Source organism: Coenobita brevimanus, chromosome 71, assembly GCF_032717465.1.
Source record: "Coenobita brevimanus isolate Jiangsu-jjx chromosome 71, ASM3271746v2, whole genome shotgun sequence".
Lineage (NCBI taxonomy): Eukaryota > Metazoa > Arthropoda > Malacostraca > Decapoda > Coenobitidae > Coenobita > Coenobita brevimanus.
Genome location: NC_137024.1, coordinates 58,120,481 through 58,142,103, shown reverse-complemented (window position 1 = coordinate 58,142,103; position 21,623 = coordinate 58,120,481). Strand labels below are relative to the sequence as shown.

Sequence of the window (21,623 nt, the reverse complement as noted above, 5' to 3'; positions counted from 1 at the left end):
AGAGAGAGAGAGAGAGAGAGAGAGAGAGAGAGAGAGAGAGAGAATTAAAGGGAAGGATGAGACGACAGACGAGTGAGGCGAAAGGCGTAGGGAGGAAGAGGAAAGGAGGAGAGGCACCCACCCACACACACACACACACACACACACACACACACACACACACACACACACACACACACATTATTGAAATTAGTAAGGTATTAATGGGTGTACAAAGGTGTTGGTGGATGAAGGAATACCAACATGTAACCTTAAATACTTAAAACACTCTACCTTCTCAAGCGACTCGCCTTTCAAAACTATATTCATCCTCCTTCCATCTACCAACCTCGTGCACATTGCTTTACTCTTATTCTCACTCTTAATTTCCTCCTTTCACACACCCTAAATTAAATGGTAGAGGAAGGGAGAGAATGGAAGACAGACAGACAATCAAAGGAATCCATTGTAAACGGCGTGTGTTGATAATAAGCACCTAGACAAAACGTGGTGCCAGAATATGTCAGTTGTAAAGGGAAAATTACATTACTTAGGTAGAAGTGCTTTAAAAAAAATTACGGTTTGGTCTTTCGGAATATTCGGGTTAGTATTTTTCTGCATGATTCCGGTCCACTCTTCCAGTTATAAATAGTAATTAGCAACAATATGACGCATCCGAGATCCAATGCTGGACCATGGCATGTGAGAACATTGTCAACATCGTCTCCTCAGTAAATGTTTGGTAAAGTGGCTGTATATCCATTCATCATCTTAATCATCATCGTCTTTATTGTGCAGTAAAATATGGGTAAGATCAACAAACTAAAGCAGTAAGAAAGCGTGAGCATCCACATTCTTATAAAATACGGACTTTAGGTAATGGTTAATGGCATGGTAATTAATCATTATTTAACAAAATTAGTTCATTCGCACTTTGTCCTTATATAAGCTCAAAATTAGGTAAGTACGATTTTGAATCTGGCCCCAGTTTACTCGACCAATCAGAGTGCTTGTTGTGACGCTCAGCCATTCAGGGCACGTATTTACATGCCATGCCGGACACCGGAGATGACAAGATGCTGAGATGGACTTGACGGTAGTGTGTTGGCATGTTGCAGGTAGGTCTCCTTTTTATCTTTGTTCATCGACGTTATTTATTCTTCTAGCTCCGTCAGAAGTAAGCAGATGTCAGTATTAAGTGTTGAAGAATGTATTGAATATTGTTACTTTTGGCTCATTTTCGTTTAGCCCGGTATTTTCAGTAACTTTGAAAGGCCTTTCGACGTCAGCTTTGGGGACGCGTCAACGTTGGCCATTATTTCTTGACAGAATATTTTTGCCGAGTGGAAGTATTATGCTGAATTAGTTGATGGTAAAGGTGTAGAAGCATGTAACGTTAGGCCTGGAATTTTTTAAAGTATAAATTTGAATTTATGTTGAATGACATTGCAAAGGTGCAAGAGATTTATTTCGCCTTGCTGGGACGTGTGTGTGTGTGTGTGTGTATGTATATACATATATATATATATATATATATATATATATATATATATATATATATATATATATATATATATTGTAGTAACAAATACCATATTTATGTGGATTACTTGACGGTGGACCGATTTACGTAGTTATACCAAAGTTTGTGGTGATACACTAGCCAAATTACCAGTGTTTGGTTAGGTTAGACCCAGTAAGTATATTTTTACGTTTCTCAAGGTTGTATTTTGGTGGGCTGAGAAGGTTCCGAGGCATCTCATCCGAGAACTCGACAAATTGCATATTGCCTCATGTATACGGTAATTGATTATTCGTCCTGTGATGGCAGTTTACACAAATATACCACGTAAAGGAATGTTTCATTTTCAACCTGCAGGTCTGCATAAATATACTCGAAAGAATATTGAAGTGTAGCTGAAAATCAAACCAGGAAACTGCTTAGGAGCCTGTTGAAGCCCAGAAGAATGCTGCCTTTAGTGATATTCCATGCACTGTAATATAAAGCATGAGCATTTTGTTATTACTGTACATGCTGCGTCACAATAATCTTACTTGACTATAATGATTTCTGACGAGTTTATAGTGTTAGACAGGTTTAATTTTTTTTTTGTGATATACGTAGTCACAAAGTTATTACTTGCCTGAGTGTACTGATAATTAGATTTAGTAATGCGATAAGTTAGTATTCGGATTGCATTCACTTTTTTTTTTTTTTTTCCCCCATTAGGACTATTTGATTTTATTGTACCATATGTAATAATTTGGAGAGTAATAATAATAAGCTCCAGTAGTTTTATTTGATATTCTGTAACCAGAAAATTATATTCTGCTAGTGGGCATGCTTGTTAGTTGTATAAGTGATGAAAGTTATGTGCTACCTTACATTTTGTCAGTTTTAGGTTTGGTCATCAGTAAATTTAAGTACAGTACCTTGTTACCATTGTATTTAAAACTGAAAGAGAGTATAGTGGTCTGTAAATATTATGGTTTTGTATTCCAGGTGTTCATATTGTACCTGTGTTTTTTTTTTTCTTTTTTTTTTTTTTTTTTTTTTTTTTTTAAAGGCTAGTTTGAACTGCCCTCTCATTTTGATGAAGGATGTGATGAATGTCAGTAATGCTTGTGCTGTATAAACTTGCTAAAATGAAGATGTATGATAAAGACAATACCAGTTTTCCTTCATGATTTTATGCTGTATGTTGATTTTGTTGTGTCAGTAAGTAAAATGTTATGAGAACTCTTGATGGAGAAGGATAGGGTATGTTACTTTTGATGATACTGTAGAAGTGTAATGTTAATGAGATATTTACATGTAGTAGGTAGTGGACAATACAGGGGACATAACCCAGTGCAAGAAACACGACGGAATTTATATATGGTCCTTTGTCAGTGTACAAACAGTGGGTGCACCAGGCGTGAAGTGATTGTGTTATGAGTAGAACTATAAGAGAAGACTGTGTTACAAGATGATAGCTGTAAAAAATTATTGTTAGTGAGAATTATAAAAAGTTATTGTTTTGCGAGTTAAGTGTAAATAAGTGATTGTGGTGTACAATAAAAACTATCAGAAGTGGAAAGCATCGCTATACAGTACTCCTTTTTACTCTAACTTGGCCTATAATTGCCCTTTCTCCATCTTGGAAACACATGAATATGGTGCTAGCCAAAGCAGTGCTCTGGAAAGGATTTAAAACTGTAGCATTGTCCATTTCTGCCAATGAACTATGTGAAATAATCTGCAAGAGGACAAAAATGTGGTCCAAACTAGAGTAAAAGGGGTATAGTATATTTTGACATTTTAACCCATTCATTACAGTGGTGTCTCTGGTTAGACAGTACCTGTATTATCCAGCATTTGCAAACATGAAATAAACCATGTCATTGTATTGAAGGGGTTATTGGTCATTGCATCCAACGCCACTAAGCATAATAGAATCATCTAGTGTTAGCAGAACTGAAATGCAAAGGACTTTGTAATGAAGGGTTTAAATTATAAATCAATGCAAGAACAGAAGTGTATGAATGAAATGGAAATAAGGTACTTAATCCACCTGTGTGATCCAGGGGTGTTAGTGTATATATTAGCCAGCTGCAGTAGGGAGGGGGGGGAACTGGCTAATCACAAAGCTACCACACACAACATTCACTTATACATATCTGGGGGTATTCAGCTGGATTATAAGTGACTCTTCGAGATTTCATAACAACACCTCTTTAGTGAGTCATTTTGCACATTACTGTACCTCCTGGTGTCCTCCTTTCAGTTACTGATAGAAGCTGTGTGAGAATTAAAATGATACCAATATAAATAACATATAGGTGAATTTAAAATAATAGATATAAATTACATATATACAGGTAGATTTAAAATGAGACCAGTACTGGTTTAAACTGCATACAGGTGGATAGTAAGCTGTAGTATTCTAGATAAAATTGCTTGATGTGGTGGTTTAAAGTCTTCTGTACCAGACAGAATAGCCTACAGCCCTAGTCCTGCAGACCAGGTGGATGTATTGAAATAACCTTGACCTTTTTGATATGTTGAATTAATTATGATACTTTGGTTTGTTTAGTTTTGATTTTTTTATATACAGAAGATTAACAGGAAAGGAAAAGAAATCCATTCACAAGATTACAGATGTCCTCACTTCATAAAATATCTAACAGTTGGACTTGACCTGCTCGACGTTGCATCATTTATGGTTAGTTTTATTTGAGGTCTTTTAATGTTGGAATTGCATTAAGGGAAATAAGCTAGTCATCTGCCCTGAAAAGCAGCAGACTGTGGTAGCCTAGTCTTGGGCCTGTACACCTTGTAGGGATTGGCTGTTTTTTAATATGTATACAGTATGTAAAACCTACAGTGAAGTTGCCATCTATGCAAACTTGATTTAGTTGGTATGGTGTACCACCAGATTCTGAAAATATGAACAGGGTACAATAAATCATGTTTGGTATTTAATGTGTACTGTCCTCTTCCTTCTGTCTATGGGTGATTCTACACTGAGTGACAAGCTAAATGGTTTCATGTACACCAGGAAACCATTTACTTTGCTGGGTGGTAACCATATAACCAAATTATGGCACCTGGTGGTTTAGTGGGTAATTAAGGCACTGGAATTGGATTGAGCCTGTGCAGGTTTATATCTGAGGGGTGGTTGGGGTTTATTGCTCACAATGCCATTCAGGGATAAGTGAGGCTGGTCACCCATCTTAAATGTTTGGACCAGCTTGCCCAGCCCCGGGCTCCTATGCTTCTCATGCATCAACATAGGATTACTTGACGATGACTGTATTTGCATCATATCGTATTGTTTATAAAGGCTCCAGCATGCTTGTGTGCCTCAGCCTTGGTCACATAATGGCACCTGTCCATGCTGAATGATCTCTGGCAGCCATTGAATTTAGTGTGTGATGTGAGGATTGTTTCTGGGTTTGAATAACTTGTTTCATGATGTCAACAGCAAGGTGCTAGGTTGGTGGCATTAAATAAAGATTTAAAAACTTGTAATTCATAGCATAAAGATATATTTTATGTAATTGAGGGAGCAGTTGTGGTACAGGGAGGGGTAGGGGGGAAAAAGAGCCATGGTGAGATATTGAGAAAAAGAAGGACTGTGGTGAGGGTCAGAAAGTATTTACCTTTTCTAAAGTATCATGCCCATTATAATCTCAGAAATGAGTTACTGCATGGATGGTGACTACTCTGTATATGTGCATATAATGTATACCTGTGATTGTGTGTTTTATATATACAGGGTGGCACATAAATACTGTAGTGCTTCACCAGAAACTCATCTGGCAGTATCTCATGTTGCAGGAATGGTTCATTGTGCTGGTATGGTAGTGGGAGTAGAAAGTGAATAAATGATGCAAGATTGACATTGATAATCATGTCTGAGCTGTTCTCACAACATGCAAGAAATTGCCTGACAGTGGAAGAGGCTTTATACTGTACATGGGTCACTCTGTATATAGCTAGTACATAATGCATATGAATAGATATTCTTTAACTAAGTTCACAGCAGTCTCCTGGTCTGTATAGTAGAAAGTTACACAGGTGTAGTCTTACTCTGAATACATACAGTGATGTAAATGTAGACACACCACACCCCAGCCCACACAACACAACGCACTACCTCCAACACACGAAGGAAATGCAACTGGACCTGCCGTCCCACTCCGGCCAACACACCCAGTCCTGCTCTGGCCACTGCTACGGGTTACACACACGGGAGGACCACCCACCTCCCATTTATGCATGTACCCATAGGTAAAGCTGTATATACAAGTACTCTGGCTTCAGTAGGGTTTTTAGTCATGTAGATGTTGTGCCAGTTCAGTGCTTACACACCACTGACTATTATCTTTGTTTTGTGCTTTCCATTGGTTATATTTAGTGAATGCATTGAAACCAGTTACACATCATGAGAGATTTGAGATAGATAGTCTGTCTATAAAATTTATGTGTATATTAAATCCCCCTATTGTGAAATATGCCATATACCATTCAAGGTTCATCTGAAGAGTCAGTGATGTACAGTACCCTACTAGTATGATTCAATAAAATTTCTTTGAAAAATGATATTTACTAAGATTACAGAAATCTGGGAGTACATTATAATAAAAACTTAATTTAAGCTTGCATGCTTTGTAAGCCAAGGATTATATGGCATTATTCAGTTAATTCCAGATGTAAACTGTGTTAATGTTGAGGGTAGTTGTGTAAACTGTATACTAGGAGTTTTGTTGCCAGGGAGAGTGTATAGTATGACTGTAGTATATATATCTTGCTCAAGAACAGCACAAAGTATTTGCTGAAAGTGGCAACGACATTGCTGTGCCATGTGTTGGATAATTTGTGTTTTGGGTAATTCTTTGATGGTCAGAAATAACCAGGTATATTTTGGTATTCCAAAAACTTGAGTTGATTTCAGGGTGTATGCTTGATAGTGCCAGTGTATTACAAAATATATACAATCCTTTAGGCTTTGCAGTATTAGTAGTAGTGATGCCGTGGATATAGTTAAGGCTATAGTGTACCTTTGTTCTGAATATAATGGTGCTTTTGTGATGTACAATACTGGAGGCATTTAAGGCAGTAGTGTACCTTTGTTCTAAATATAATGGTGCTTTTGTGATGTACAATACTGGAGACATTATAATTACAGTACTGATACTGTTGCCAGGTACCTGTACTGTGTATTGTTACCAGGTTTTCACGTGTGTTGTGTTGCATTTGACGAGTGTTGATAATGTCAGCTGCATGTCCAGTTCCATCGCCCATCTCAGCTCCATAATTATTATCACAATCATCCTCATTCAGGGGCTTTATCCTTAATTTTCCTGAGTTGTGTACAGTGTAAGATTGTTTGTACTGTACTTTAATTCTCGCTCTTAAAGTACTTCATGTGTTTGTGTATGCTTTTATCCTCACTCGTACAGGTACTACATACTTCACAGTCAAACTAAAATTAATCGTACTGTGCAGAGTATCAAAAGTAAAATTATTCATTATTATGTATAACCCCTACATTCTGAAATATTATTCCTAGTATGTCCAGACAGTTTTATTTAACTTGGGAAGAACTTTTCAGACTTGAGAAGTTAGCAATAGCCTCCATTTACCCTTTGTTTATAAGGGATCTTACAACTGATAATGTTCTTGCTACCTCTGGACAGTTTTATACAACTTTGGGGAGAGGTTAGCTGAAACTTTCATTTAACTTTTAATTACAGATCTCCCCATAGCTGAATAAATTGTCTGGAAGTTGAAAGAATAAATCTGCAAATACATCACCAGATTCAAGAGCTTAGTTGCTGTGGAGATTTATTTTGTATAATGAATTTGTTTACATCATGAATACCTCCCCTTGTTGCTTGTCTGCTTCCCCCTACCCCCAGGGGCAGAGTAGCTCAGCACTAGAGTGCTTGACTTGAGTCTAAAGTGTTGACAGTTCGTGCCCCACGTGAGTAGCTTCTCTGCTGGGAGAAGTAGTGCTCTTCCGTCACCTAGTGGGGCTATATGATCTGTCAAGGTCTAGCTTGGGGTTTCCCCGTATAAATAATTCCAAAAATTCCCCCAATCCGCACCTTTGCTTAATCCCCTCCAGATAATGTATTTCTTACATTATTCGTGCTATCACCAGAAGGACGGCTCTGGTATTAAAAGGGTTAGGGAAGGCTGTATCTAATGCTACAGGTTCAGAAAGTCTCACCAAAGCTAAGCAAAGGATTAGGAAAGGCTGTTTCTGATTCCTCTGGTTCAAAAAGTCTCTACAGATCTAAGTAAAGGGTTGGGGAAGGCTATATCTTATGTCTCAGGCTTGAAAAGTCTCTTCAAAGAAACGTAAAAGGTTGAGGAAGGCTGTATCTAACTCGTAAGAGTCAAATAGTCTTGCCAAAGCTAAGTAAAGAGTCAGAGAATGCATCAGATTTGTAAAGTCTCCCTAAAGCTAAGCACAGTAAAGGGTTAGTGAAGGCTGTGTCAAACTCAGATTCAAAAAGTCGTACCAAAGCTAAGTCAAGGGTTGGGGAAGGCTGTAACTCCTCAGATTTGAAGACCCCAAACAATAAAATTGTCTCTTGGTAGCAATAATGGACTACTGGTATTAAGTACATCATGCAAGGAAAATGTGTTGAGCAACAAAGTATGCAAGGTGACAATAGATTCTTTTTTTAGTTGAAAGTGGGATGAAGAAGATTCATCTTTTGACTGCCAGTTGGTCTTAGTTTTTCTGTTGTATGATAATTTATTTTGCCAGTTAGCTTTAGTACAACGAAATAAATAGTGAGAAAAAAATGTACTGTCACAGCTCATTATTTTCTGCTATAATAGTACTCGATTCTAGCAGTGCAAGTTATGTCATACAAATACAGTGTGACCAGTTGCTGTAAAGTCACACAATTTTCCTCTTACATGTAATTTTTGTCTAGTACACAGTGCTCTGCTTGCCTGTATACGTGTTGTAGGTAAATTAGCAACGTAGATGCTTTCGGGTAATTATGTTATTTAATGTTCAGTATTTGTGCAGGACATGAGTGGCAGTGATGAAGCTGAACATGCAAGTTCTTATTCTCCATGATTGAGAATTAACCCCTTTGTGGTGAGATCTCCACTTATCCGAATTAAATCTTGACAGCAAAAAGAAACAAAAATCCCGTCATACTAATGGTTATTATTATTTTTTTTTTTTCCCAGTGCCCATGTAAAATTACAGTTTTATATTAATTTTTCATACTGACAAGGTGTGTGTCGTATAAAGCTCATTTGCTACTTTAACCTAATTTACAAATTATATGGAAAAAGCTATTTCATTTTATTTTAGCATATCTCTGACTTATAATGAGGACTGCTTATACCTTGAATCCTGCAGTGTTGTCAAGGACTAGATTTACCTGCATCTCTTTCAGTTTGATCATGTACAGCAGTGGAGCCAAGGCTTCTCAGTGATATGATGCGATTGCTGGCTGTGATGGTTAGGTGCTGGGAAGGAGTCAAGTGGACATATTCTCATGGGATCAAGAAGATCTCTTTGACACCCCTTCATTACCCATTTATTCCTGTACCTGGTGCGTTAATTGATTCTTGTATGTTATGCAGTGTCAGTATTGCAAAGACAAATTACAAGAGAAATGTAAGATGTATTATGCAAAAAGAATCACTTAGCAAGAGTTACTGGAAAATGTCCTCAGCTGATGAGAGTATAGGCCAGTGTGGCATTGCTTGAGGTTCACTTTGCAGGACATTACTTTAGGTGCTCTTTTATCTTGTAGATTGAAACGTTTGAGAGTATTCTTTGTGCCCGATGTTTGAGTCAGGAATACGTTCACTGATACATACCCTAAGTTTTATAGACCATTGCTGCCCATACTCAGTAAGAGTAGGTTCAGGCTGAAGAAATTGTGTGTTGTAAGTTTTGCCATTGTTAAGAAGAATCAGCTTATGCTGTAGTGGCAGGTCTGTGTATAATGCATTTATACAATATTCTGTATATGGTGGATTTTATTGCACACGTGCTGGATCCATAGTCACTGTGTATTCTGCGTTGAGTTAGTCACTGTGTGTAAATGTACATTCCCAGGTAGTGTATGTTGACATAAAGTGAACTGCTTAATGGGAGCATTGCAGAAGCACAGATCTAGTGGATGATGTGAAGGGATGTGTTTTACTTTGCAATCGGCACAAAATTTGCTATCATTATTCTGACTCATATTCCCTTGTAAAGATAGGGTCTGGAATAAAAGGACAGCAGTTGAGGTTTTCTAAAACTAATCAAGACCATGTGGGTTACAAACAGGTTGGTACCACCTTATATTTTTAAAACACCTTTTGGTACAGTAAATGCAGGTGATAATGAATGGTGCAGGGGCCTGAAGATCTGCGTCCATGTGGAGATGTGGTTATAGTTCCTCATGTTGGTTTAGCTGCCTGTCATTACCTGCACAAAATGGGTCATTTATATATGCATGTCATTCATGACCCCTACCCCCCTTTTTTTTTATATAATAAGGTGGCTCAAGGGCTGTTGATATGGTCCTGTAGCCTGTTGAGTGGAAAACTGTGTGATAGTTAAAGTCTTGTTACAGCCAAGGCTGTGAGATCTTCTTGGCTTTAGCAGCTGTCAGGGTCCTCACAACACATTTATAATAGGAGATGACATGCTGAGCATACCATTAGCTCACAGGCTACTAAACTGCTGACTTAGTAGTCAGTGAATGTTGTAGAATATAAGTGGAATTTGCTGAAGCAACAGTACCAAATATGCAGAGAGTAATGTGGTAACATAATCCCACTACTGAATGTTTAGCATGCTGTAACGCTCTCCTCATGTAAATCTGTTATTCATCGTCATCATCATCATCTAATCCTGTTTTGCCTCATGAGGAGTGTAGGAGCCTGGGGCCAGGCAAGTTGGTCCTGACAGTTAAGATGAGAGTGGCCAGCCTTACCCATCCCTGAGTGGCATTACATGGGCAATAAATGCCAATCACCACTTGGATAGAAACCTGCACTGGCTCAGTCTGATTAGAGCACTTTAATTACCCACCAAACCACCAGGTGCCATAATTTGGTTATATGGTGACCATCCAGCATAGTAAATGGTTTCCTGGTGTACAGGAAACCATTTGGCTTGTCACTCAGTGTAGAGTCACCCATAGGCCGAAGAGGAAAGGATGAAGGAAAGAAAGGAGGAGATGTGTAAAGTCATCCATATATAACTGGGTAAAATTCACTACTACTCCATCTTAAATGCAATGTGGGGGCTTACAGTAGTACTTATGGAGAATGGTTACTCTGCAGGATCTCAGTTCTTGGGCTCAGATTTTGAATGGTACTGGTGATATGGTTCCCTTGTGTACTGATTAGTGTTTTGTTATTAATAGGACCTTTCCAGATGTGTATTTTGCTTTTTCAGTACAATGTTTCATTACTTCGACCTTTACACTCTGGTATGGTATGACGTGTACAGTATATATAATGTATGATGATTGATTGTTGCACTACAGGTGAGTTTAGTGTCGATAACTGTTAAACCAAAATTCTTTTATATTTGCAGTGTTTAAATTGGTGTATCAGATAGCGCCATGATCCCAGGGGCTTGAATGATGAGTTAATGGAAGTGTGGCCCATTGGACTGGGCAAACTTGGACTGTCTGGATGTTGCTACTCCTCATTCTGCCCTAGGGTGGGAAAGGAGGTCCGAATGATGAAATTGGGTGGAGAGGAACACAGAAGTGGATGTACTCTGAAGTGTGGCCCATTGGACTGGGCAAACTTGGACTGTCTGGATGTTGCTACTCCTCATTCTGCCCTAGGGTGGGAAAGGAGGTCCGAATGATGAAATTGGGTGGAGAGGAACACAGAAGTGGATGTACTCTGTATCATTATTTTGAGGCTTCATTTCACTTGTTCAATAGAGTTCTGTAAATATTTGTTCTCTGTTAGGTTTGTCATAATGTGTGGAGTGGAATTTTCCCTTGAAGTTGCATACAAGACCTTGTACTGCTTAAATGTTACGTCATTAGAAAAAATAATTTAGTGATAGTTTAGGGTTCCTAGTTTGTTAGTTTGTAATTTTTGGCCATTTTTACTGTATTTAGCGTTGTCCAAAGTTTGTTTATCACAGTGTAAGGTATTGTAATATATACATGTTTTAATGTAATAATTCTTGAATTTTGAAGAGAATTGCATTTCAGTGAAATGCAGGTAAAATAAAAATGGATCAAGTAAATTTTTTTGTGATGTTTGATGCCACTGGAAACAGGTGGTGTACTGATGTGTGAATAATTGATTGCAGTACTTGTCCTTTATTGATACTGTATGCAGTATTTGTCGTTATGATTACAGAGTCTTCCTCATATTTTTTCCATCCCATTATACTTATTATAATTTGTACAGTTTTTGTGCTTAGTTCTAACTTTGTATTAGTTAAGTAAGTGGTAATAAAGATTTTCATAAATAATTCTTTTAGTGCTTGTTCTCTGTTCCTGTCATTCTTTATAGGAGAATACAGTGATTTTCTTTTACCAGGCATATATCTAGAGGTGGAATGAAGTGAAGGGGATACAAGTTTGATGGTCTAGAGGTAGGACATCCCAGTATGAGTTACAGCCCAGCCATGTGGAGGTTTAGCAGATGTAGAGATGGAATCCAAGGGATTGGGATAGAGACTGGGTAAAATAAAAGTGATAATACCCCTGAGTGGATGATAGCCACTGATTAGTTTAACCCTTTCGGTCTGGTGACAATTTTCATAATGTTCTTGCTATCATCTGAGTGAAGGCTGTATCTTACTCCTACAGTTCAGTCTCTTGAAAACTTATTAAAATCATTCCTTGGCAGCAAGACCAAAGTGCAGTATACAAGATGTCATCATGCTGAACTGGTTAAGGTGTATGACCATGTGGTGTGTTTTGGGGGGATGTTGAGAGTACTGTTAATTCATTTTATCTTTGTGGGGGAAATAGGCATAAGGAATAACCAATATCTCTTCTAACAGTCAAAACCATGGGCTTGTCATATTTACTGCCTAGCATTGTTCTCCCCATCATCGTGACTGTTAACTTACCCTCACTTTCACCCTGTGTTGGCATCTGTTTTTACTTATGAATGGGCTGCTGCTCGACCCTGACTTTGACTGCTAGTGGAAGGGAAGGTTATCAGTTATTGTTTTTGAGTGTATACAAGATATGTAGTGTTTTCAGAGGTAGATTGTAGAATATGGTCAGCTTTCAGTGTGCTGTGTTTAGAGGTGAACATGAAGAGAGAGCTAGACATAACAATATAAGCTTGGCAAGTGTGTCTTTGCAATGTGTAAAGAAAGTCTGGCACTGTATCTGGGGTATATGAGCTGTGTCGTAGGAAATTTGAATGTAGCTAGCGTTTGCAGGTTTGGAAGGGGGTGAGGGACTAATGAAGACTATATTTAACCTTTACAGTTTGAAAAATTGCTGCTGAGCTGAATCATCTGGAGATGCTGCGAATATCATGAAAAAGTTGTCATCAGGTTAGACCTAGGAATTGTTAACTCATGGCACCAAGGGGACCTTCCCTTCACACCGTCATCCCTTCCCTAATTCCCATCTAAGAAATGAAATGAAGTGGTATCCAGAGACATAGACAGTGCAAGAGTAGAAGCAATGATGAATGACTATATGTATCAAACAGCATGACCAGTGAAATAGGACACACACACAATCATACATCATTCAAGCCTTTGAAATTGTGGATCCACCTCACCAGCGAAGGTAGGTTATATGTGAATAGCAGTAATGAGTTGCCCAATGAATTTCAGTCCAATACAATATACTGAAGGATTAATGAAGAAATGGGTGATTATATAATTGAATGTAGACAGGCTAAATTATATTTTGTAACTTGGGTGACAAAACCACACACAGTACTGTTGTGATAACAATATAGCCTGTAGATCATATATGGTGGTCTAGTGGTTTGCAGCAGTCCAACTGGATGTGACCCAATAGTGTTTGGGTCTGAGGCATGGCTGGGGTTTGTTTGCTCACATAATGCCACTGGTTGAGCAACTGATATCTCACCTTGAATTTAAGGACTAGTTACTCTTGTTTTAGACTTCTGGACTCTTTTATGGAACAGTAGAAGGTAAATTAATAAAGACAGTAGAAAGAAAAAAGTCATTTAAGTAGACTGTTCAAGAGGACTATACCAAGGTACTTTGGACATAGTGTTTGGCAAGTGAAAGGTTTACAAAGAGAAAACTGTATACAGTATAGAAATTACAGTGGGGTCTCTCAGTGTGCAGGATATCAATATGTGAACTTGACTTAGGAAAAAAGTAAATTTTTCAATATGCAAAATGTGATTCTAAAATGTGATTCTGTTGTCTGAAAGCAAAGGAAAATGGTGTTCCCGCTAAAAATGGTTGTATCCGAAGCCACCACCAAATGGCTGATCAGCTTCCCACCCTTTCCCTTCCTCATGGTGTATCTCAAGTCAAGTCTCAAGACTCTTAGTTTCTGTCAGCCCATGCCACGCATGCATATTGTGGTGTTTATAGCACTGTACAAGACCAGCTCTTGCTCACCTGTTACATCATGGCCCCACCACTTCATTCCTAGAATAAGAGGATCACTTTGGAGCTAAAAATGAAAGTTGTAGAGCTGAGTAAGCAAGGTAAAAGGAACTCGGACATTGGATGTGAACTTGGCTTGGGTGAATCGACAGCAGGGAACGTTCTCAAGAACAAGGAGAAGATTTTTCAAACTGTCAAGTCGTATGGAGGCCAGCAAGTGGACGGGCACAGTAAGGTTGCTAATCCCACAATTATATGGAGAGTGCAGTGCAGCACACTACGTTCACAGTTTTATCATCATTCTTTGAGCAAAAGTCTTTCTTGAAATGATAGTAATAGGGAAGTACTCAAAATCAAAGGTAGGGTGAGGTGTCGACCACATACATTTATTTCTATTGATTCATTGGCTTCAAATATGTGGAATTTTTTATATGCAGCTCATTTTGTCAACCATATTCATGCATACTGGGAGCCATCAATGTATTTGTGGTAGTTGGGGGCACCCATCATCTACCCACTTGATGTAGTGCTGCTTTCAAGTGACTACACTGAGTAACCCAAATGGTATCCTATAAACCAGGCTAGATATGACATGCATTTGTGATGTGAAGAGAGAATGAAGAAAGAAATGTAGGTGATGAGGTCTAGGTGTGAATGTGGAAGTTTGAGCACCAAGAGGTAGAACAAGAAAGATCTGAGCCGACCTTAGGATTAGAGAACGGAACACAGATACTGCTGAAGATCATGGATAACTGTCATTATATTAACATGCTGACTCAAGAAAGATCTGAGCCGACCTTAGGATTAGAGAACGGAACACAGATACTGCTGAAAATCATGGATAACTGTCATTATATTAACATGCTAACTCGTGCAAGTATGTACAGTAGATGGTTTTTCAGATATAATGAAAAGGATTAGTAACATCAGGTTGTATTTAAGTTCCCTTTATTGATCTTAAAAAAATTTGGTCTGACAAATGAAATTTTATGGTGCCTACATGCCATGGAGAAAAATCTTATCTTAAAATAATAGGATACTGTACATCACAAAAATATACTATATATACTGTATATAAATCTCAGTCAAGACAAAAATAATAATCCACTCTTTGCTACATCCAGTAGTAAAACACGAATTCCATGCCTTCCTATACAACATCATGGTGTCTGGGCTGTACTTGTCAACTTTATTACTTTATCATAAATGTAAATAAAGCCGAGTCATCCTACAGACACAGTGAATTACCATTTCTTCATAAACTGGAATTGCTAACTAAATTATAACATCCAAATTTTACAACCTTGTTTCAGATTGGTCCAGTCTGATGCAGTAGGAGTGCTGCATAAAAGAAGTAGTGGAATTATGAAAAGACCTTCTTCTACCCACAGTGAACAATGATGCCTGCTTCATTATTTGCACATCAAAACAGGTAAGTTTGCAGTATTGGTACCTGTATTTTTAGATGATTTTTTTATGAAAGAGAATATAATTTACCAAAACTTCTGCGATGTGTTGTACAGAATTGTATATAACTCAGCTTTAATATGTTTCTTAAAGCTTCTGTAAACCTGGTACTTTATCAAACCCACACTAACTTTTACAGCAGTTATTGTTTAATACTGTGTGCTATCCCCCCTTGCTGTGGCTGGTAATCATGGGTGCAGTCAGTACTGTCAGGATAACCATTTATTCTTTCACACACATATATATAGCCCCTGTGGATAACTGATTCACAAAAGGATAATTTTGTAAAAGGATCTGGTGCTTTTATATTGTATAAGAGCTTTAATTTTATGAACAGACAGTACCAGTGGATTGTATGCAGTACCATATGTCATTTTCTGCCATTAAAAATTCATGACAGAGTAATGGACCTTTCAACCACGGTACTGAACACACCACATAAGCCATAAAAAGTCATAAACAGTTTAACATGCCATTCTGTAGAGACACACCATACATCATTCAAATAGAAGGGTATATATTTGATTTCAGTAATATTATCACTATTCTGCTTGTCCATCATTGCTTTGAAATTGTAGTACAGGCAGTAATACCAGTAATATCAGAATATGTAGTAAATTTATTCAGGGAAAAATTTCTTGGTATATTTACCACAACAGATGTTCCAAAATTCAAAATGTGTCTGGTCTTTTTATGTTGTTTGTTTGTTTTTATGCAAGTTTATTTTTTATGTTGTTTCTTTTTATGCAAGTTTATCCAGAATTAACTACAGTGATGAATATCAAGAAAATCAATCACAGTGATGTTTGAAAATGGGAACAATTATCTTTTAGTAATATATGAGTAACAGTGGACATATTGTAATTTGACACACTGATTCTTTGCTGATGGCACCCTATATGTATGAGAGTCAGCAAAGTTAAGGAAAAGTATGATAATGGATCAACAAAATACGGTTATGAAACTACAGTATATAATCAGGTTCGAGTTAGTATGGGAATGAAATAAATTTTTAAGCTACATAATAAATACCAAGTACATCAATACTAGACATAAACTAACAGCCAACTTTGTTTCCATTGTAATTCCCTGTGCATGCAAAACCTTTCTCCATAAAATACTATTATTGAACCTCTTCAACCCTAATTTACTTCAGTTTTTAACTTAGAGTTCAGAAGTGTTGAGCTATGAGGTGCTGGGTGAAATGCTGTACATAGTGATTATATGAGTATATTGGTGGCTGTCAACTAGAATTTTTGTCCATGGCCCGTATTCTTATTGGGGAAGGAGGTTCCCTAGCACCTCTTCCTTAAAGATTTCTTTTTCATACTACCCATTAATATCCTCTGTTTTGCTTCTTATATCTTTTTAATGTCTACATAGATTGCATGAATAACACACAAAAATATAGTAACGGAGCAGAATCAGAAATAAACAAGTAAGGAAAAGGTGTTGGGAAGCTTCTTAACTGCACAAGAATACCGCCCCAAGTCTGGGCGAAGTGAGACAAGTCTACTTTGCTTGTTACCACACTTGATAACACTGAGTGATGGCCTCAGGTTCTCGTATTTTTCTTATCCAGAATGGACATTACCAATTCTGATTGTCAGCCCCTGGTTTCACATCAGCTATGTCTTATCTGTATGTGGTGCAGTGATATCTGTTTAAAAGATTGTTACTACACAGTCAAACCAAGCACCGCTGTAAAATATGGCTATAAAAATATTCGTCATGGGACACAATGACAGTTAACTGCATTCTTCTCTAAGCCCATATAATATTTACTGATTGAGGCGTCTGGCAATAGATAGATAGACAGACAATCACTGTTATAAAAGGTAATGCATAATTGTATTAAAGAAATGCCATGGTAAAAATGTCTTACAAGAATCCTATATTCACACATTACCCAAACAGTATTTGGTTGTGTGCGATATGTCATTCTGACAGTGATTTGTCACCATCAGATGTCCCAGTGATACATATCTGTAGCAACAGTTGCACACTAATATAAGATCTGCTGAAGATGATCATAGTGAACATTTCAAATTCTGGTAGTGAATTATGGCTTGACAATAATGTATTAATGATCTTTTCATTTCATGCAAAAACTTAAGTAGAGTGAATTGTGCTAATGTTATAGTTTTGTATATATATATTTATATATTTAAGACTATCACAATAAAATACAATGCTTCTGATTAGGTTTTGTTCTCAGCAACTGGAGAACATGTCATTTTTGTCACCTGGCGGAAGTTGTCCCATGGCCTCTCATAAATGACTGCTGTGCAGTTCCTGATAGGCTCCTCAGGATTCTTGGTACAGGTGCTTAGGTCTTCCACCTGGTCAGCCTTCAGGCAGGTTGTGTGCATCACAGTCATCTTCACAGTCCAATTGAGACCAGCTACAACCTGCACACAAGATTCAAGAACATTGTTAGCTCATATGCCTTTTGATATAATCATCCTGATCATTTTCCCACTAAAGATGGGATGATACAGAAGTCAAAAAGAAGGAAAGAGAAAATACGAAAGTGGAAGAACCACCAATGGCATCCCAATAAAATGGGCCATACAATCAATCCTTCTACAACCTAGCTTCACCTAATGAGCCCAGTGATCTGCACATTTCAGCTTTCTTAAAAGACGTACTTCATACACACCTGCCCAGTAGTGTAATTTTGTTGACTGTCAAGTCAAAACAAACAGTTGCTAAAACCTCATCACTGCATCTCTGCCCATGCTTCATCCAACCAACTCAGTTCCCTGTCAATGCCCTCTTGAACATCCATACCTTGTTTTCTCACTGTCACTTGTCATATCCATCCACTTTCATCTTGGTCTAGCACACCACCTCCCAGCTTTATCTCACTCAAATACTGTATACCAGTTTCACTGCCCTATCTGCATCCACAGTCTGCACATGACAGTACCATCTACAGACACATTTTTCTATCAGGTTATCAGCTGTCTTCCGAACTCAGTAACTTTTGGAAATTACAATGTATGTTATCCAGCCCACTTTATACACTCCTTACATATTTCTCACCAGTCTCATTTTCATTGTTCTTACTTATCTTAAGACTTTGTATGCATGCCATATCAAAGTCTCACACTCATATAATAAAGTGAGCACTAACTAACCTTGATGCACTGTTTATGCAGTCTCCATACTTTATTACACCAGGTTATTAAAACAAAGAAGTTTAGAACATACAAAACATCTAACCATTCCCTCTATCTCTTAACTCTTTAGAAGGCAGGGCCTCATATTTTATTCTGGCTAATGACAGTGTGGCTATTTCCAGATGAAATTCTTCAGCTGAAAGAAAAGCCCTTCCCTCAAAGAATTTACCTTAAACTACTTACAGTTTACAGAATACAGTATGAACTAGGAAATAATGTACTGTATACAACACACCTATAGTATAACACTGAAGCTAAATGCCATACCTGTTTTTTTGCAGAGATGACCTTTTCAACAACCCTGACATGTGGATCCTCATTTATTCCATCCATAGATGACAATGCAAATTTGGCCAGCTCATCCACAGCAGGATCAGGAAGTGGTACTTCTGCATGACCTCCTGGGATGACAGTCCTCTTCCCTCGCACTCGATGACGGAATTCATCAGAATCATCATCGTCGTCATCTTCGTCACTGTCATACCGTGAGTTCCGTCTACCGGATGGATGGTAGAACCGCTGAGAAGGTAATGAGATGGATACAGTATTATTTAGGTGACAAGAGTATTGTACTGTTTACATGTACCACATATCATACACAGCTCTTATACGGTATAGTGTATTTAAATTTTCAGATTTGCTTAGAGAACACCATTCTCAGAGCAGTAACAGTTTAATTTAGATTAATGATCTTCCTACAAATAATGAATTCAAACCATGACAAAAGTAACTTATGAAGTAAGAGGAAGCAAGGCTGGTGAACAGGTAAGCATGAACAGTCCAGGTTGCCACAGGATACATGGGTCTGGTTTCATAACAAGCATACAGACTGGAGCCCAGTTCTTTATATTTACTTCGTCAGAATCATCTTCCTTGGATTCACGACTCCTGCTGGTTGCTCGTCTGGATGGGTCGTAGAAACGCTTTAGGGAGGAAGAGGTACAACGGCCATTAGCAGTGCTGCTGCCAGTTCATTGACAGATTTCCAACATACCAGAAAGTTATGGGTTTTATGGGAACTTTAATTAGGGAGTGAAATAACAGTGGAGGAGAAGTGTGGAAACAGGTACCCAGTTTTGTGAAAGGGAAAACAATGTACCGTACTTTTCTCCGCAAGAAACCCACTAATTTTTGTAAATTTAATGGCTCCAATGTGTAAAAGAAAGGGAAATCTGGGTAATATCAGGTCCTCATCCTAGGATAAATGCTGTACTTTCTGCTTGTCAATAAGGAAGTGTAGGATTTAATTGGTTATGGCATCCTTTACTGCCATGGCCAACATGCACAACCAAACTTCCAACTCCAGAGCCATTTCCAACACCCATATGACTAGACTAAATTTTGACACTGAATGTTCTCCATCACAATGCCAAAATTCAGCATATTTATGCAGAGCCACATCAACAAAATCAGGCAGCATTCTTAACAGGACAAGGACGAAACAAAGCAACACACTACAGTCATCAGTGTAACAGATAATATTACAGGACAGAACAGACAGAATAATACAGGACAGAACAAATAGGAGAGCAAGCCAGTGATTTGTATTAGAACTAACCTCATTGCTCTCCTCACTCTCATCACTCCCGCGCACCAAGAAGTGACTTTGGAATACAGGCCGAGCATGAGCTGAAGGGTGAACATTGGGGTACAGCACCTCCACAGAGTCATCACCCTCAAAGAAGTCATCTTTCTCTGCACATCGCAAGCTAGACACATCCTGTTTCTTCATCCATGGCTGTGTGAGGATGTTTACCTCACATACCTGTGAGTCAGGATGTGTTAATAATTACATTATATTTTCTTATTGCTACATTTTAACAGCATCATGATATTCAGTAGAAGTTGGAAGAACATATAGCTGCATATTTAGCAGTATGCCAAATGTTTCATTACCACAGTATACATTTTACTGTATGGATGCCATATACATTTTACTGAATAGATGCCAGTGCTTCTGAGACTGGATGAAATTTCTCATAGTAGATGCCAGTGCTTCTCAGACTGGATGAAATTTTTCATAAACTTAGGGACCACTTACCACATGCTCCTCGCCAATGTCTGGAATGCACCGAGACTTGTGAATGCGGCGCTTGTACTTAGGGCAGACAGTCTCCTGAAGCTCCACAATCAGGTGATACTTGATTCCACTAGTTACCTTAAAGGTAAAAACATATTTCAGTGTTGAGTATCAATTTCTTTACTGCGGGTGCACTTTCCTTAGCTAAATAAAATCATCATACAGCACTCAGAAATAATGTCATCACACTGAAGGGGTTAATAAACTACAATTGTCCTAGTTTCTCTCTTTCTGACATACTGTGTGGATTTTATTCAAAAATTAGTTTTCACTACCTTCGAGACTTTACTTTCACACAACTAAGTATGGCAGAAGATTATTTAAAATACTTTTACCGCCTACTTTACTTTCATATCTGAACTGCACCAACTAGCATTCTCATTGTAAACCATGGAAAAAATGTAATTTTTAAATTTATGTTTTTAGTTGTGTGTGTGTGTGTGTGTGTGTGCTTGCATGCGTGTGTGCGTGCATTCATGCGTGTGTGTTACATTTTCAAACATGAGAGAGGTGACCCTCACCTGTTTGCGGGCCTGGAGAATCTTGTGGAATATGAAGAGATTGTCGCTGTCAGATCGACTGTCATATTCATCAGCTATCAGGTGGCCCAGTTTTTTGAGACTTGTATCATTGACATCCATGTTAGACCACACACCTATAGAGGATTATAAAAACAAATGAAGTTAACATTATTACCTAAAATCTTAGGGTTCTTCTGGAGAAAAACACAACTACCCAGCAGTAACCACATGAAACTGAAAACCATCATGGGTGATGGTAACAGTACTAGTGGAAATGATATGTGAACATTCTGCATCCTATCAGTTTATATAGAAAGAGCACTTGTGAACTGTA

At 38.0% G+C, this 21,623-nt stretch overlaps 1 protein-coding gene across 4 annotated transcripts in view; it reads right to left on the bottom strand.

The window, feature by feature from the left end:
• Nucleotides 1-14,977: 14,977 nt before the first annotated feature.
• LOC145406839 (uncharacterized) overlaps nt 14,978-21,623 on the bottom strand; it is a 45,727-nt gene continuing 39,081 nt past the window's right edge. The window contains exons 13-20 of one of the 4 annotated variants that reach the window (XR_013898597.1): nt 21,290-21,423; nt 20,730-20,846; nt 20,247-20,453; nt 19,543-19,611; nt 18,956-19,207; nt 17,331-17,914; nt 15,848-17,300; nt 14,978-15,633 (exon numbers count right to left, since the gene is read on the bottom strand). Coding sequence is in view for 1 of the 4 variants with exons in the window: in XM_080277946.1 (XP_080134072.1) it covers nt 17,705-17,914; nt 18,956-19,207; nt 19,543-19,611; nt 20,247-20,453; nt 20,730-20,846; nt 21,290-21,423 (989 nt within the window). In the remaining 3 variants the exon portion in view is untranslated. The other 3 variants (XR_013898596.1, XR_013898598.1, XM_080277946.1) reach the window with 3 other exon arrangements.